This window comes from Rhyacophila brunnea, unplaced genomic scaffold, assembly GCF_057557595.1.
Source record: "Rhyacophila brunnea isolate RB1 unplaced genomic scaffold, BYU_Rbru_1.0 scaffold_2, whole genome shotgun sequence".
NCBI classification, from domain to species: domain Eukaryota; kingdom Metazoa; phylum Arthropoda; class Insecta; order Trichoptera; family Rhyacophilidae; genus Rhyacophila; species Rhyacophila brunnea.
The window spans coordinates 53,617,879-53,636,813 of record NW_028232859.1 but is presented as its reverse complement, the minus strand read 5'-3'; the positions used below and the strand labels follow the sequence as shown (position 1 = coordinate 53,636,813).

Below are 18,935 nucleotides of genomic sequence, written 5' to 3'. Positions count from 1 at the left end.
CATGAATAAACCTGTAATAGCCCGTATCTTGCCTCTAAGCTGTCAAGCGTGTTGCATGTCGTGTGTTGAATTCACCTTCAAAATGTCACTTTAGAATTATTTAAAAGGTAAAACAGTATGTAATATAACAAATTCGGATGTTTATCTTTATATTATATATGTCACATTTTATTGGATGTATCATTATATTAGGCGTTATGTGCTTTGCTTTACCACTTTTTACGTTCCGGGTTATTTGCATGCTATGTAGTTACAACATGTGTGAACTATTAAGGTGACGCATCAGTGAAACGCCAAATAATTTTCAACTGTACGTGCGACGAAATTTTGGACTCGCTGCCATTCAATGAGAGAATGTCGAGCCAGAAGCACGTCACTTTGCTGCGTGTTGGCGACGGGTCAATTAATTCTAAAATCGTGTAAAGATGACTAAAAACGTTACCCATTTACTTTAAAAAGAAAACATGTCAATGAATATATTATTATTGTTACTAATAGAACAATAAACAGAACATAAAATGGATGTATGTTGGATTTATATGACAAATAATATTTCGTTTGACAGGCGTCATTTGCGCCCGCGACCCGCAATCCGCGCATCACCTAGCAACGATCTTTTTAGACCGTGCCTCAACTAATGCATGGCCTTAACAGTCAGATACGGGATATTAAATATGTAGATTTTTTTTAGCTTCCTGCACAATTTGTAAAAAGTTGCTTACGGGATATTAACAATAGGCCATCATTAGTTAGTTTTATACAACATTCTATGTGTCATGGCCCTAAGAACTCTTTTTTAATAAAAATGTTACTGTGATTCTTGCTGCAAGCTGACAGTATACTCAATTCATGTATTATTTTCTCATTTAACAATTTAATCACAAAACAGCGTTTAACAATAGATTTAAATATATTTATTTGTAAAATTTATAAAATTAATATTTTTAAATACAAAACCTACTTTTTACAAAAATAACAATTTGTTATACTTATTCTATATTTTTAATAAAAAGTCTTTACGGAATAATTTTTGTGTCTTTGTCTCCAATATCAATTGAAGATGTATTATCGTCAGCCATCACGTATTGGCTGTCCGACTGTTCCTTCTTCTGCAGCATCTCCAGTTCATCGTCGAACATATTCAGATCTTTGACGCACTTCCACACGGCCAGGTCGAATAGTGAACCGATGAGGATAAACGCGGCCGCGATATAATTTACCCTCGCTCTTAGCAATGCGGAATTGTACAGCCAGCAGTTGCCCGACTGCGTGCAAGTTTTGCCCCACACAAGGCAGGTGGAATCTGGAATATTTCAGTTGTAGTTTTAATTTAGCAGTCAAAGATATGTACCATGAACAAAAAGCTTTAGGACTAAATACAAAAATTATCAAAGAATTTCGACTATAACAAGACCATCTATGAATCGGTAGTCATAGTTAAAATTAACATTCTGTGTGATGTATGATTTTACAGCTGCCATCTTTGAAATTTTGTTATTATAAATTGCATTTAACCTTATAGCGGCCCGTGACGTACGACGAGCGTCATAGTAGATCGCGCGATACACGCCCGTGACGTACGAAATACGCATTCATATTTTCGCGCCTTTTTAAATGTCAAATCGACTTTTTCTCAATTTTGGTGTTGCTAGTGACATCTATTGAAATAATTCGAAACAAAAATTGATTCAAATCTTGGGTAAAACCGTGACTACAGACATATTTCAATTCTACGAAATTAGGGCTGCCAAAATTGGGAAATCCCAAACTATCGGCCGCCATTCTGCCCATATTTTTAGTGTTGAACGCGCGCGCTCGGAATATTTCATTGATGTGTATTATTTCACATGCGATTGATCATTTTTCGGTTATTTTAATTTTGTTTCCAATATATAAGTTCTATAACCACGTTTTATCAAAAAATCTGACATTTATTGTGTACTTTAGTGTTATTTTAATTTGTAACGAAGTTTTTTACGTGATATTTTAGTAGAACTTTGTGAGATTGCTTCGATGTATTTAGTTTTGTTATAAATATACAACATTTCATTGAATATTAGTGTATTCTTAGTGTTTTTGTGATTTTAAGTTATTTTACACGTGTTTTTTGACGATTTGTGATCAAAATGGATGAGCATTTGATGCAGCATTCGGATGATGATTTGATTGAAGTGCTCGTGGAAACAATCGAATCTGAAGACGAACCGAGTGACGACGAAAACGATATTGAAGATTGTGATGACGATATTCCTGCAGACATTTTAAATGGTATCGAAAGACCATCGTTTTCATGGCAATCGGACCCATTTGATCCTCGTATCTTTTCATTCGATTCAAATATTTCGGGAGGCAAATCAGATTTGCCTTCTAATGCTCGTGAATCGGATTATTTCAAATTATTTGTTAGTGTATCATTTGTGGAGATGATAGTTCGTGAAACGAATAGACAATTTGTGTTTGCCACCAAAAACATGCGTGTACTGAGTGACCGTTTGAAGCGATGGGTAGACTGTACCACCGATGATTTTTATACCTTTTTGGGAATTTGTTTATTGATGTCGCGGAATTCTCGAAATAAAATAACAGAACACTGGTCAACAAAACGATGCTTATTTTCACCGTATTTTTCGGAGTCTATGTCAAGAAATCGTTTTGAAATGTTGCTTCGTATGCTCCACTTTTGCGATAACGAAGCACAGGTTTCAGGAGATCGTTTATTTAAAATTCGACAGGTTTTAACTTCATTGAAAGACACTTTTCAAAATCTATTGTACCCTCATCAAAATATATGTATTGACGAAAGTCTTCTTTTATTCAAAGGTAGACTTTCGTTTCGACAATTTATCCGAACAAAGGCTAGTCGATTTGGGATAAAAATATTTGTAATGGCCGATTGCCATACTGGTTTTGTTTTAGATATAATTATATATACGGGCAAACAAACGGAGATCGACAAGCTAAACTATATTGGCATATCAGGAAATGTTGTGGCCACTTTACTGAAGCCATATTTGAACATGGGCCACACGTTATATATCGATAACTGGTATAGTAGTCCAACACTGTTCAAATTTTTGCATGAAAATGGCACAAATGCTTGCGGAACAGTAAGACGGAATAGACTCGGGATGCCAAATTTCACCACCAAATTAAAAAAAGGTGAAACCGAATCGTTTCACACGGACGATATGATGGCTCTTTCTTGGAAAGATAAAAAAGATGTGACAATGTTGACCACTCTGCATACCAATGTTACTAAGCCGACAGGAAAAGTCGATTACAAATCGAAAGAACCGATTGTGAAACCCGAGTGCATAGTAGAGTATAACAAAAACATGGGTGCAGTGGATCATGGTGACATGGTCATTTCTTCCGTCACATGTGCCAGAAAAACGATCAAGTGGTACAAAAAGGTATTTTTTCACCTTATTGATCTGTGTCTACTGAATGCCCACGTCATCCACCAAGAAAAAACTGGCAAGAAGCAACCCTTGGGAGATTTTCAAATACATGTCCTGACACAGTTGATCGAAGATCATAAGACTGAACCACGGCAGAATTTGAAACGGAAGGCTCCATTGCCAGCTAGGCTTACCGAACGCCATTTTTTGGGCAAAATTCCGTCGACAATAAAAAAAACCAATGCTACTCGACGATGTTATGTGTGTTTCAATTCCAAAACTGATAAAAAACGTAAAGAAACTAGATATTTATGTAAACAATGTGACATTGCTCTATGTTTCGAGCCTTGTTTTGAAATTTTCCATACGGAAGAAAATTTTTAGTGTTTTTTTTTTGTTTATATGTGTAAATATAGTATAAATATAGTGTAGTAAATATATTTATAAACTTTCTTTATTGTACATATTTATCGTTGTCTGTTTGGTGAAGTTATTTTATTCGTGAAACTATTTTTTTTTAAAGTGAAGTGGTTTGTGGCAACCCTAATTCTAGTGCAAATGTGATGACAGATTTACGAGATTTCGTATGAATAATTTGTTTTTGGAGCTTTTCATGACATCATATCAATGTGAGTGCTATATTTTTATATTTTTATGTAGAATTTTTTATTTTATTGAAATATATAATTCTTGGGCCCTGTTAGTATAAACTCTGTATATCGGCCGGGCAGCTGAAAGGTTAAAAGTTCTAAATAATGATGTTTAGTTATATTTTTCTGTCTATACGACGATATGAAGCCTCAATACTAGGTGATTAGTTAAAGCCTACTTTCATAAGAAAAATAATTTTTAATTGTATATTGACGTATTTATATTAGTAGTCTAAAAAAATAATATAATTTGCCAACGACGTCAGTTGTATATGTAGGAATGTATTATAAATATATAGAACAGTCTGTGATAGGCTTAAAAAAATATGCCACAGCACGCCATCTGTCTTTAACGTATTTATCGGATTATTCATCCAGGAATGCTGATGTTTGCGCATAATATTGTTATCTGTGACAGCAGCTTTGTTCAAAATAATTAATAATTTAAAAAAATAATTTTGCATATAAAATATTTTTTAAAAATAAAAATAAATTTTATCTAATGATCAGAAATGGTGTGAAAATTAAACTATCGCGATAATAACTGCTTACACATAAAATTGATAATTGTTGTGCCAATCTCATTTTTCAATTGTCAGAGAGATGCGTTTGTTGTTGTTGCGCAGATATCGCGGCAGTTGCAATTATCGTGTGACAATTCAGAAGCCGCTTAACTTTTTTGATCTTAGTCTTGCAACTTGCACAATAATATAGTTTACACTTGCATTTAACAGCAGTAAATCCATACACGTGTATAGTCCGACAACAAGAAATCGGCAATAACAGGAAGTCGCAGTAGTCGCATATAGAAAACTCAGTGACGTACCCGTCATGGCGGCAATGCGCACACAGTATGCGTATTTAAATAATGTATCGGCTCTCTTTTTAGATATGACTACTTTTCTTTTTCGCAATAAACCAAAAGTTTACTAATTATAATTCTAACATCACTCCTGATCGTTTTAGAAATATTTTTCATGACACCACGGGAGCATAAAATAAAATTGGGGACATTCCTCATTTGAAAACGGAAGTGAGAGCTGCACTGGATGGGATTGTTAGTTCACAGTTTTAACATGTGGACAAGAAAAGAAGTTCTTGTTCGACAATAAACAGGCTATTACTTGAATAATGTTTAATATGTACAGAATAACTCAGTTTCTTAATATTTTAAAGTATGGTAATCCTAAATTAAATTTATTATTTGTTATCATCCATAATTGCAAATATTGATTGCAATCATATTATTATTGTTTTATATCTGAAAAAATTTCCTAATCTTACCCATGATGTATCCGAAAAATATAGGTGATGGAATAAGAGCAAATAAACTTCCTGCCATCATGCTGATTCCCAAAGAAACAGCTTTATCCTTTTCTTCGACACACCTGAAAATATGGCAACATTATATAATAATTAATTAGGGTATTCGTCTTCATTCTGCGTATTGCTCACTATTTGGAGGATAATAATATGTACATCACAAAACGCCTTAAAATATTGCTGCCTTTTGCCAGCATACTGACACTTTTTCACATAAGCCTTGCATCTTGCAATTTCACTGCGATTCTATGGGAAATATACATCTGATTCCTATTTAATTAGGTCTAACATGACTATTTTTTGTTGGGTTACGCGATGTCTGGTTTACTTCCGTTGCCCTTCAACGCCATTGGAGATCAGCGATAGCACATGTTATAAAATATTAATATTTTATATAGTATATATATTTATCAGTAGATACTTAATACCGGTATTAGTATTTTCATTTGGTATTGCAATCCCTATATGGAATATTACAAATCTCGCATCTATTATAATTTAAATTCAATTTATATCAAATATTCTTAGTTTTCCAGGACATTCGACGCAAGATGATTGAATGAAAATTGGAGTTAATATTTCCTTCTAGAGTTCTGAATACATGCTCTAGTCAGGCCCAACCCTCAGGGAACACAAAAATAATGATAAGTTAGTCGCCTTCTGGGCGAGGCTATATCTATAACAACGTTTAATTTTCGAGTATGGAAAAATATATGATAAACCTAAACACGTGTTAAAGAATATATTGTTATTTTCATTAATTATGTCTGTATGCATTAAAGTTTGTCACATAAACAAAATGCACTAGTATTAGGTCATATACCAAAAGTGGCTTCAAAGTCTTAGAGCCGTTTCACACGGGACACCTGTGTCAAGCCACCGGTGTTTTGAGTGGCTGCATTTACACAAACTGAATGGACGCGTTCAGACGGAGATACACGAGTGTCGCGTTCATTTATATGTAAATGCGGCATCTCCACACACCGGTGGCTTTACACAGATGTCCCGTGTAAAACCTCTCTTAGTCTATGAGGACTAGGTTTCACATTTCTATCTTATTAATTTGTTCTGTGGGCCCATCATACTTTATTTTTTACACATTTTACTAAGGATTGGTGTTTCCTCTTTTTTATTCAAATCAAGCAATTTTACACTAAATATCTGTCTCAAGCTTCCATTTTCTGAAACCCGACATGTAGACACAATGGTCAGTATCTAGGCATAGTATCTATTAGTAAGTGTAAGTTACCTATTGTGCACATCTTGTTAAATACTATTTCAATAATCTATGAGCAGGGCTCGAAATGGGCAGGAGCGTATCGGAGCGCTGTTCTGGTTTATAAAATCCCCAAAATAATCGCTCTGCCTCGTGGAAAAATTAATTTGACGGTTTGACACACACACTTTATTTGGAAAATACACATAAAATTAGATACTTAACTGTGTTAATATTTTCGTAAAATTATCGAGCGCTGCAGTTTGTAAAATTTTTCATTCCGAGCGCTGTGTACGCGCTTTGCCATCATCAATGATGTCTTACTTAAAACTATCGACTTCTTAAATTGTTTGCCCTTCACAAGTAACAGGTTTAACAAAATCAGTCCATGCCTTATGGTTGGTTGGACATCAGTCGTTTTTGTATTGATTTTGAGGTTAATACATGGAGAGTTGCGCGAATGCACAACAGCTGTCTTTTATAAGGTATTACAATATAAGTTGTACAAAATACAGATATAAATTCAAGTAAACGTTAAATATACCTCACAGACACCAAAAAATTCGTAACTCTGCCCATTGCACCAAATAGCTTCAAGCAGCAAACAATCGCCAGGAATAAATAAAAATGGTTCTGGCAATCGACGATGCATGGACCTGATGTAGCAGATCCTCCTATCAACGAAGGCAGCCCGGCGTTTGTCATTTCTTCAAGGAATTCTGATGAAACTGTCTGATTGAAAGGTTCAATGCAAGAACAGTTTGTGTACACCTAAAAGAGAGACGTTAAATAGGTAGTTATTAATAATATTATTGTGTTGCGTAAAGTGCGTTCATGGTGAATTTTTCAGCATGATGAATTCACCATGCACTATTTATTCTTCTAGGTGGAAGAAATAATTGTTTGTAGGTAATTCAGTAAAATTCAATCCCATTCCCACGACGGCCAAGCGGCTAACGTGTCGTCTTATAATCTCGTGGGTCCCAGATTCGAATTTTCGGTCTAGCAAATACACATATTGTTTTTCAATGTATGTTTTGAATCAGAGTATAGACCTAACAGGTTGAGTTAGTGGTTAACATCAATTTCTCGTAAAAACAAAAATCTGTCTACTCTGTGGAGGCCCGTATGATCTTTCTTAGGATCGGACACGATAAAAAAAAAATCCTACAAAATTATCAATAGGTCAACAAAAGGTTTTAGTACCTTTTCTATTGTAATATTAATTTATTATTACATAAGTAATGAAATTTATATAATTTATGTCAATGACATTGCCTCTGTCTTCGATTTGATCTATTTTCTGTATTCAAAATGGTGGATGCAAGAACAGCTGATTTTGATTCTATGGTTGTCATTTTTTGGACACACTTTATACACTTATACTTACGTATTATGTTAGTTATGTGATAACTAATAATAATTTGACTATAGTGAAATCACTTAACAATGAATATGTGCAGATTTGGCGCCATTGTTGTGCTGAATGTGTCCCAAGAGCAACTACAACAGACCTTGGCTGGCGTGCACTAGAGTGTGCATGATTCCTATTTTGACATAAGTCTTTACCGACTGCTCTCAATTTTGTTATGTTTACCTCATAATGTGTAATTTACACCTGTCCCCTGACCTGTTGCACCCATGACCTACAATAATTTGGGAGAAAGCTTTTTAGTTGCCTATCAATTGAATTTCGAGAATTTTTACCTTTTTTCGCTTGTCCATGGAAAATTGCTGAGTACAGCCAGCATGACATGCCGATATGAAGGTCTCAGCATGACCAACCGAACAAACCGGTGAGAACTTAACGTAATCACACCTGCAGTCTGCGTTGCAAGAAAAAGTATTGTTTAAACTAGAAAAAAAAATCAAAACGGGTTAGCAAAGAAATGAACATTTTTTTATTACATTCGTGATGTACCTAGATTTTTTATTTACTTAATATAATATGTACATATTTTTGTGCAATTTATTAAGAAGTTTAAGTATTTAAAAAAAATATATGAATATTTAAAATCGTAATTTTACTGTTTTCTTGAAAAAAATTGACTTCTCCATTTATTCCATATTTCCAATCGCTTTCATGAAAATAAAATGAGAATGCAACAATATTGCCCAATAAATAAGTCTTACTCTAATACTTGGTCCATATTGTTTATTTCAAATTTTCTCTCTCCCTAACCTTTAAATATGTGTTAGCAGAATGGTTAACAACCGATCTTTGTAGAAAATATCTTCAACCATGCTTGGCATCAATTTGACAGGTGTGATGACTAAACTCGCAGACAGACGAATGCGATTAAAATAATGGAGAAGATTATTTCACTAAAGTAAAGTTGGGTAAGACGTAATATTGTAAGGATAATATCAGGTCAACGATAGCTCCAATGTGTGCTGGTGTGGAGATCATTAACAAGTAAAAAGTCCCGAGGATGACATAACTTTTGAAGTGGTCCAAATCGGTAACAAAGGCAAAGTATTTTGGGATGATGGGGAAGTGGTATGAGAGACAGGAGTAAGCATATGAATATGATGAAATATTGGTGTTCTTACTTTCCACTATCCATAATCGGCAGTTGTTCATCAACTGCTGAACATCCAAGCAAGGTATAGCCGAGTACTCCAGCGACAGTGATGAACCCGACAATTACATTCCACGCTGCCATATATCTGGCTCTGGGCTTGAATCTCTGAACTATGATGCCGGATACCAGTACCCCCACGGCGGAGAAGACCAGGCCCACTGTACCAGTCACCAGACTGGAGACTGAGGCAGATTTTCTGTACTGCGTTTCGATATATTTGGGGAGAAAGATCCAGTACGGGGCGTAACCGAAGATGTAGAATATTGAAGCGAGCTGGTTGTAGTTGTACGTGGAGTTCCTCATCAACCTTTTCACTGTTACCATCATATCTAAAAATAATCAATCATATTACTCACTTTAAAAAGTAAAATATCCTAAAATAAAGGACTTATAGGTCACCATAGTGATATCAGTAGCGAAGGGTGGGAGGTAGGCTGCTAAGATCCGCCATAAATAGTGCATATTAATCTTTGTTAGTCATACGTATTTGTTTTTATTGAACTAATATTTCAAGTTACAGGTGGTGTTGGTTATTTTTAAAAACCAATCAAACCCTGCCTAAACCAAACCATAATAGTTTTGGTATATTTTGGGCGATACGACAAAATTGTGCAGACTTTTTCATTCATACTTATTTGTTTATTACGCATATTGTTGATTCATAATTTAAAAATTCATTACCCCTACCTAAACCAAACTATAGTAGATAAAAAATATTATTCTATCTATAAAATATCTAAAGTTATGTATGATTTAATTGCATAATTTTAGATATTTTATAGATAGACGAGTATTTTTTGACTATTATCTGTTATAGCTTGGTTTTCGCAGGGTTTAATTGAATTTTAAAAACTAATCAACATCATCTGTAAATTGTAGTACCCATTATTTCAATGAAAATAAATACGTATGACTGACAAAGTTTATTGTGCATTGTTAATGGCGGATCTTAACAGCCTACCTCCACCCTTCGCCACTGAGTGATATAATAATGATAATGGTGCATATAATATATAAAGTAGATTTCTCAAAAGCGAAGTTAATGGACAAAAACCCAATGGAAAAGTAATGGCTGCGTTTCTATAATAATGTGGAAAGTCATGCATTAAAGATAAATAATAAAATGTTAGGAAAATGATATTCCGAAGACCAGGAAGATAAGGCTTGATTTATGAGACAGTTTTTAGTCTACATTAAATATCTACATTATAATATTTAGTAAACAGTTGACTGGATTGAACAATTTTGACTGATTAACCTGCTCATAGTAATCAAGAAAACAACTTTATTTTCAAGTAATTAGGATATTCAAAGATAAAACTGGAATCAGTAAAAGAATTAAATCTTATTTCAAACATTGATTCATTTTGACTGACCAAGTTCACGAATAAATTGATGATAGGTCGTTGACTCGAAAATTGAATCACATGATGCGGTATCTAGGGATTGCAATACCGGTTTTTCAAATCCGGTATCCCAGTATTTTTCGATACCGACATACCGGTTTTAAAAAGCAGAAAGTGGAACAAATATGACCTATTAATTAACATAAAAAGCTTAACAGGACTGTATTTTTTCTCGTGTTACGCGATGTCTGGTTTACTTCCGTGGCCCTTCATCGTCCTTCGCGACCAGCATTGACATGTGCTATAAAATATTGATATTTTAAAGAGATTTTTACATATATATGTATTATCAATAGTATAATGTCAATACCCCGTATCTGACCTATATGACGAAAATGACTTTTTGATGTACTAAAAACTACAACAATACTGCCCATCGACTGCGAAATTCCCACATCCGTAGTTATTTTAACAAAAATGATACAGCCGTTTCAGTAATTTCCCGTATCTGAACATTGCAGGAATAAACCTATAATTGCCCGTATCTTTCCTCTAAGCTGTCAAGCGTGTTGCATGACGTGTGTTGAATTCAGCTTCAAAATGTCACTTTCGAATTATTTAAAAGGTAAAACAGCAAGTAACATAACAAATTTGGATGTTTATCTTTATAATATATAGGTAGGTATATCACATTTTATTGGATGATATCATTATTTTAGGCGTGTGCTTTGGCTTTACCATTTTTTACGTTACGGGTTATTGGCATGCTATGTAGTTACAACATGTGTGAACTATTAACAGTCAGATACGGGATATTAAGTATTTAGTTTTTTTTAGCTTCCTGCACAATTTGTAAAAAGTCACTTACGGTATATTAGGCGATCGATATTATCTAATAGATATTTATGCTTTTTACAATTATTCTACAAATAGCGGTATTCAATAGGAAATACCGGTATTGGTATTTTCATTCGGTATTGCAATCCCTAGCCATATCTATTGTATTACTAATTAGTTAATGTTCCTCAACGCAAATATTATGTAGGTACCTACATATTATGAATGTCAACATCAGAAGTTATTCCTAGAAAAAAAAATGCATTTATAAACAATTAGATTTATGTAGGTACGCCTTGTCGTTATAATTCAAACACACTGCTTTAGATAATAGTACCTAAAGTAGTCTATTCCATTATACCTAACGTGTGGTTTTTTTTTGATAGATAGTGCAATGTGATATAATATACTTCCTTATCTGTAGGTGGTTTGATAACTGATACCTACTCACGATATTTAATTTTCGACAGATTATGCACTAAGGTCCAAGGTATGTATGTAGTAAAAGGTTAATTACTATTTTCGCTCCATGGCGGAGCACATGGGCCTCGACAAGTAAGCTATTCTTTGAAAATGCATTGATTCCACCACCCCCATTTTTTCCCCCCCCGGTTTTCGATCCGAGCAATTAAAAAATAGAAAAACAAATCATCCAGCTGTTATTTTGTAAATCGTCCTCAATCAAAGACATCCAATAAACATTTCGAAATAAAGTACATAGCGTCATCGTTATTCACAAAACACACGTTGCCAAATGGAGCTCCGCAGATTGGTCGAATGCGACTGTTTAGTTTGAAAAAAACATCTGCTGTTGTAATCGACAAGTTACACGCAGGACGCATAAAACACCTACGAATTGGTCATTCCTTTTCCGGCTCGCCGATCGCCGCATCCACATATATATATACGTTTCGAAGGTTACGTGCAACTGTCACAACACCGGATCGACGTTCTTGGAAGGTTTGATTTATGGCTGGGCGGCAGACGAGGCGAGTTTAGATGTGAGAGCCCGCGAACCTCTTACGAGGAATGTAGAAGACAAGAATATGAAGTCTATAATATACACTGAATGAATATCATGCTGCAATCATCATAACGACCTGATTATGGCAAATAATTTCACCTGAAAAAGATGGCTTGAAAGACTCATCCTCCTTGGTGTCTTTACTCTTTTGTCTGATTAGTTCCTTCCTGGCAGCAGCTCTTGGTAAAGTTTTCGGCAGAAGTGCAAGAAGTGCCGCGAAAAACATGATAATAAACCCGAAAAGGAACCATCCGATCCACCAGGCCCCTACCCACCGAGGGTCAGTGTTGTCAATCGTTGGGGTCAGGTCCGGCGCTATGTACATCTTCAAGAATATTGCGACCATGGCAAAGCCAACGGTAGGACCCATTGTTCTGATGAAGTAGGTGAAACCTGGAACGTTCGGCAAACATTATAATTCATTATTTACAGGTTTAAAAGTACCGATAGAACAAACATTGAATTATTGCAATCGCAAAAAATTGTAAAAAGTTCACCATTTTTTTTTAATAATGGAAAATTAACATTGTTCTGAAATAAAAAAAAATATCACTTTGGCTTCAAAGCAGAATACGTGAGTCTCTAAATAATGAAGGTTATATGAGAATACTTAGAAGATTTTTCACTTGTAGGCTTTGTTAGCCATTCGCCCAACTCATTAAGAACTTGTTCTGGATCAAACACATTAAAAATATCTAAATTTTGATAGATGCGGGATTCAAACCAGCACTCACGGACTCAGAGACAAGCGCTCTTACCACTGACGGTTTAAGGTACGCATAGACCCAAGGTCTACTATATTCAGGCCGTGAAACTGAATTGCGAGTTGCCGTGCTAGTATTAGTTATTGATTATATGAGAACGTAATGCGGTAACCTGTTCGAAGTAAATTAAGAGTTTCGTTTTCGTTCAAATCAATTACCTACCGTAGTACCATTTATTTCAACATGAAACAATCAACATTTTACACACAAACAATTTTACCATATAGCATTCAAAGCATGGGCAATAACTAGGCACTACAATAAAAAATACAGTTTTGTGCCACGGCCTGATTATAGTGTGCCTTGGTGTAGACCCCTGGAGCTAACTGATTGACGATTATATACAAAAATTTGCATCTGCGATAAATTGGCACTGAGCGTTAATATATTAAAGTAGCCCTACAAAAAAAATACACCTTAAAATATAAATATCTTTGTAGAAGTTTCGATGCTTCATGTTCTTTATTGAAAACCGCCATTTTTGATCTGCCACTTTTTTACCGCGGGGTAATAAAATAAAAATAGATTTGTAAAAATAGCTAAATAATAATCTATTCATGTAAAATTACATTGTAAATCAATAGCTAAATGACTTCATAAGTACTCAGAAAGACCTACAATGATATTAAAAACTGTGGATTTATAGAGCCATTGTACTCACTTATGAGAGCTGGTGATTTAGATTTCTTGATGTTGTCATCCATATAAGAAAAGCCGAGACTGTAGAATAGAGTTCCACCAACGCCAGAAACGAGTTGAGATGTGAACCAAATGACAACTGGTACGATGCTGCCTTCACCAACTTCGCACTCATCATTTCCTGATGGAAAAAAAAATATTCCAATGGGCATCACCGATTATACCTACTAATATGTTTTTGTGTTTGAGTACAGAATGTAATCGGAGTACAGAGAACAATACTGCAAACTGTATTAGTTATTTTGTTTTATTTATAACACTACAACAGACCAAGAAGGATAATGACAGTAGTGTAGTGAAACTACATAAATATATTGTGACCTCACTGGGAATTCAACCCGGAATGAAAGGCACACGCCTTATGCACTACACCACATTATAGAGGTGGGGGGAGGGGTCTGATATAATGTGATTATCTATGGCCAAGGAGTTGTATAAAATGTAACGTCTCAAGTACCTACTAAAATCGATCATTTTTGATAATTTTATAAAAAAAATCGTGTGACGTCAATAGCCGCGTACTGACTGAGCAAGCAGACTCGCGAGGCAGCTTGCGATAAAATTAATGCCGCACGCAGCACCCTTGGGCACAACAAAACCGACAACGCTTGGATCGGCCGCGGCAACGCTCAAGTCAGGCGGCGCGTGCATTTGCCTCAGGCGAGGCTGCTTGCTCAGTCAGTACGCGGCTATTTATGAACGACGCCTCATTAATTTATTTACCAGGTGACCCACAAAGTTGTTTGTTTGTCAACGTAGAATTGTCATCCATAACAGTGTTGTTCTGGTCGTCTCCATACTCGACGGTCAGTTGCAAAGCATCCTCGCCAGGACCGTATATCAAATGAGGGAGAGCATTGAGGAAACAAAAGGCTGAGGCGCAGAAGAGGCCGAAAGCTATCCATCTCGGTCTATGGCCCCTTCCTGCGTAGTAACTGAGGATGACCGCCGACAGAAGTTGGGTTATGTCATTGCCTACGCTGATTATACCTATAAATAGTGTAAACAAGACAAGTTTTCTTAGAAAATGTGTCAGACACTCGCTACGTTGGTAGTATAGACCAGTACTTCTCAAACTGGGAGGCGCGGCCCCCACGGGGCCCAGGAGGTCCTGATAAAAAATATATCATAAAAACGTGATCATTGGACGATACCTGATACAAATCAGTTAAAATCTCGAGGTCGAATTTTCATACGATCACAATACATTATCCGATATGGATAATAAAAATCTACTAATATTTATTAATTATTTAGATTTTTTAGTTGAACAAAATATTGTAAGTATACAATTTATATTCACATAATTGCGACAACATACCATACTGGTAATAAAAAATAAATACAGGTGGTTCATTTCAACGGAGACTTTGTAGCAAATCCTGCGAAATAGCATTTCAAACATTGTACCGGATATTGATTTATTATGTAAAAATATGCAATCACATCTGTCTCTTTTTGAAGTTATACTTCTTTGGGCGCGTTTGGGAAAACAGATCAGAGTGTATTTTTGGCGTGTGAAGGAAGTTGCGCGCGCCGATGCAACACATCATTTATTATTATGATTATATTATCAGTATTATCACCTTTTATCTTTTATAATCTTGTATTATGAAATCTTTTATTAATTCTAATAAAAATGTAAGTACCTTTAATAATAATTAATGGTACCTAAATAAAATACTGTTAGTTTCTAAAGACTAAAATTTTTGGGGAGCCTTGGATTTTTTTATGATTTCGGGGCCGTGGTATGAAAAAGTTTGAGAAGCACTGGTATAGACTATAGAGTGATATGTTTATCTTCATTCTCGTTGACATTGAGTCGATACCTACCTTCTGAATCATAATATGTATTATAATTGATACTCCTATTTTCGCTATCATTATGTTAAATACCAAGGAATAGATTCGGTTTTACCTAATACCTTGTTGTGTTTCGCATTTATAAAGATACGAACAATTTATGAAACAATTAAATCTAATTTATTCTTTGAGACATGATTTAAAAAAAATCTTTTCACATTGATCAATACCGGTTACGTCCGCTATGAGAGAGATTGTCAACTGACACAGAAATATGCTTTACAACTATTTTATATACTTACTGATTATAATAATATGAATATAAAAATATTTTTAGAATTAAATTGTGTTTAAAAAAGTTTAATAATTAACCTAGAATTATTCTAGAAGTAGGTACCTACTTCAGGTTACATATTGTTATAGAATCAATATTGTCAAAATATTTAACGATCGGTCAATTATAAGATTTCGTCACCCGTTTCTAACTTATCGTAAGGGAAAATCACATGTTTCTTTTTAAATTTGTTAAAATATATAATACAAGTATTATTTTCTATATACTTAACTCAAAACGAGAGCTGGAAACGGAACCGGAACCGAACCCATGACAGAGAACTTATTAATTATTTCTGTCCGGAATGAGGACCTTTCATTCCCGAATCTTGAAAATTCCTAACTGAACTGGAACCAGAACCCATTAATTTAGTTTTTATTTCTGTAATGTTTTTTATTGTATTTTTTTTTGGTCACTCATTCAAAGATACATGAATTAATGCTTCATTTTATATATTCCGACGTAATGTTTTATAACAGTTTTTTACTAATGTGGTTGAATACATATAAAGAATTATGCTGTCCACATATTTGTATCTGGAAATATCTTAAAACATAGTAGGAAAAGTGTCGCTAGATTTCAAAATCAGTCAAGTCCACCTTTAGGTATTTTTGAATTTTTTGTGAATTGCTGAAGAATTACTGCTTTCTAAGATTTCTGCATTATCGAAATGTGGAACTTATTAATTTTAAATATTCTATAATCGAAATAATACAAACTTTCACCCTCGTGACTGTATACTCGTGCTGTTTTTCTCCTATTCATCCATTATGGACATGGCCAATAGCGGTTTTGAAATTAAATAAATTATCTACGAAATACAATTTTTCCATTGGAACCGAACCCTTAGGTCACATTAAAAAGTCATAACTTCTAAATTGAATAAGTTATTAGTTACTTAACAAAATAGGTAAAATACGACTAAATTACAAAACTATATCGTTATAGTTTGTTTGTATAATTAATTAAAAAGATAATTGTATAATTAAACATAAAATAACAAAGCTTACATCGTTTCCCTAAAAAGTTGATTCTCGTGTAGTTACCTACTTATTCAGGGTTTGTACAGAGTTTATTTTCAGTCGACTAAAAATTTGTTAATCAAAACCAACATTGAAGTTAGGCGCCCTCTGCCGAAACCCGCCCCGCACCACACTCGGTCTTAATCGAGGGTATCGGCGGAGCGTAGAGCGGATCCTACAATTGGTGATGTGAAGCATCTGAAACAATTGGACTGGGAGTGTCCTGGCAGAAGATGCCAAAGACTTAGGGCCGTTTCAGACGGGACACCGGTGTCACGCTCGTATATAATAAGGAGGCCATTGTATTCGAATAAAAGGGCCTTTGTATTATGTTTATGAACGCCCCAGAGCTAATGAGTCAATGCGTGCCCGGTACACTTTTCTGTCGGCCGCTACATTCTCAAGCCGTTGATACACTTATTTTTTATTACCGCAGCCAGTTTTAGGTTCTAATTTATAATGCAAAATTATGCGTTGACTCGTTAGCTTTGGGGCGTTCATAAACAAAATACAAAGGACCCTTTATTCGAATACAAAGGCCTGCTATATTATATACGAGCGCGACACCGGTGTCCCGTCTGAAACGGCTCTAAGTCTTGGGCATCTTCTGCCAGGACACTCCCAGTTGCTACGCTCAAAATGAGCTCTGTGTACCAACCGGGAATAAGTAGGTAAGTCTTGTTTTCAGATTATCACAATTCATAATTTCTAAATTCAATAAGTTATTAATTATTTAACAAAATAGGTAAAATACGACTAAATTAAAAAACTATATCGTTATAGTTTGTTTGTATAATTAATTAAAAAGATTATTGTATAATTAAACATAAAATAACAAAGCTTACATCGTTCCCCTAAAAAGTTGATTCTCGCGTTACCTACTTATTCAGGGTTGGTACAGAGTTTATTTTCAGTCGACTGAAAATGGTAAATCAAAACCAATAGAGTGTATTATTTATTTAAGATACAAACACTTACCCATTGTTTGACTAGGTATCCTAAATCTCTTTTCCATTGTAGATATAGTCCCGCTGAAGTATGCATATGTCGAAGATAAGAACATTCCCGCCAATCCATAAATGACAACAAACGTTTTTTTATTTGCAAATTTTTGTAAAAATTCCCCACTGAAAAATCCCATGCCACATTTTGTTTCATCAGTCAAGTCCATATCTTTGTAGAATTCGTCCAACTCCTCTTCGAACTTGTCTCCGGGAAGCATTTTCTCCTTTTCTTTCTCCATTTTTCTGCCGCCATTTTTCACTTTTGTCAATCTATCGTTTTTATTTGACATCTCTACCGAACACTTATTTTAATTGTAATATTTACAATCGTATTCTGAAACTAAATCTTTGACCGCATTTCACTAATTAGTAACTGACTTCCTACAGCTCTTTACAAATAATGTAATTATTAACCATTTTATGTTCTATTTTCATACTGTTATCACTCCACAATGAAGTAGTTTTCAACTCCAGAATAATTTGAAGTTGTTGATCTTTTGGCGCGTATCAGTATAATGACTTTTCTTTCATTGTTTAACGGCTAATATTCTCTATAAATTATGTCATTTGGTTTGTTTGTGTTATGCATATGTTCCCACGTGGGCATTAGACCGTTGGATATTTACCGATGCTTCATTTCACTGTCCTGTCACCACTGATAGGCTCTGCGATAACCTGAGCAAATAAAGAGAAACAAGCTGAGAAAAAGATATAATAGTTAATTGCAGTATGTAATAATGACGAAGCAATAAATGTTTTATTTATTGAATGATTGAATACTTTAAAATGTATAATTTAAACGCCCGGATCTGTAAAGATTTTACATGGTTATGGACATAAAAAGGCCGCCGGAATGCAGTGAATTTATCGAGTATTGTTTTCTCGCACTTATCTCGCTGACATTAACAATACGATTAAGTTAAACCT

General features: G+C 34.7%; 1 protein-coding gene across 1 annotated transcript; it reads right to left on the bottom strand.

Annotated features, from left to right (window-relative positions):
- Positions 1-1,016: 1,016 nt before the first annotated feature.
- On the bottom strand, positions 1,017-18,420 carry Oatp58Dc (Organic anion transporting polypeptide 58Dc). Its single transcript, XM_085947327.1, has 9 exons — positions 17,983-18,420; positions 14,569-14,835; positions 13,808-13,966; positions 12,482-12,775; positions 9,144-9,504; positions 8,298-8,445; positions 7,135-7,361; positions 5,336-5,439; positions 1,017-1,303 (listed from the first exon to the last, which is right to left on the bottom strand). Exons 1-9 carry the CDS (start codon positions 18,296-18,298, stop codon positions 1,017-1,019), a joined length of 2,163 nt encoding a protein of 720 aa, XP_085803453.1. The 5' UTR covers positions 18,299-18,420.
- Between the last annotated feature and the right edge of the window lie 515 nt (positions 18,421-18,935).

Excerpts from the sequence above, each read along its gene's own strand:
- Oatp58Dc (XM_085947327.1), bottom strand. The coding sequence starts at position 18,298 with ATGTCAAATAAAAACGATAGATTGACAAAAGTGAAAAATGGCGGCAGA. Across the intron at positions 13,967-14,568 it reads ACAACTTTGTGGGTCACCTG|GAAATGATGAGTGCGAAGTT; the intron begins GTAAATAAATTA and ends TTTTTCCATCAG. Across the intron at positions 8,446-9,143 it reads CCGATTATGGATAGTGGAAA|TTTAAACAATACTTTTTCTT; the intron begins GTAAGAACACCA and ends TTTTTTTTCTAG.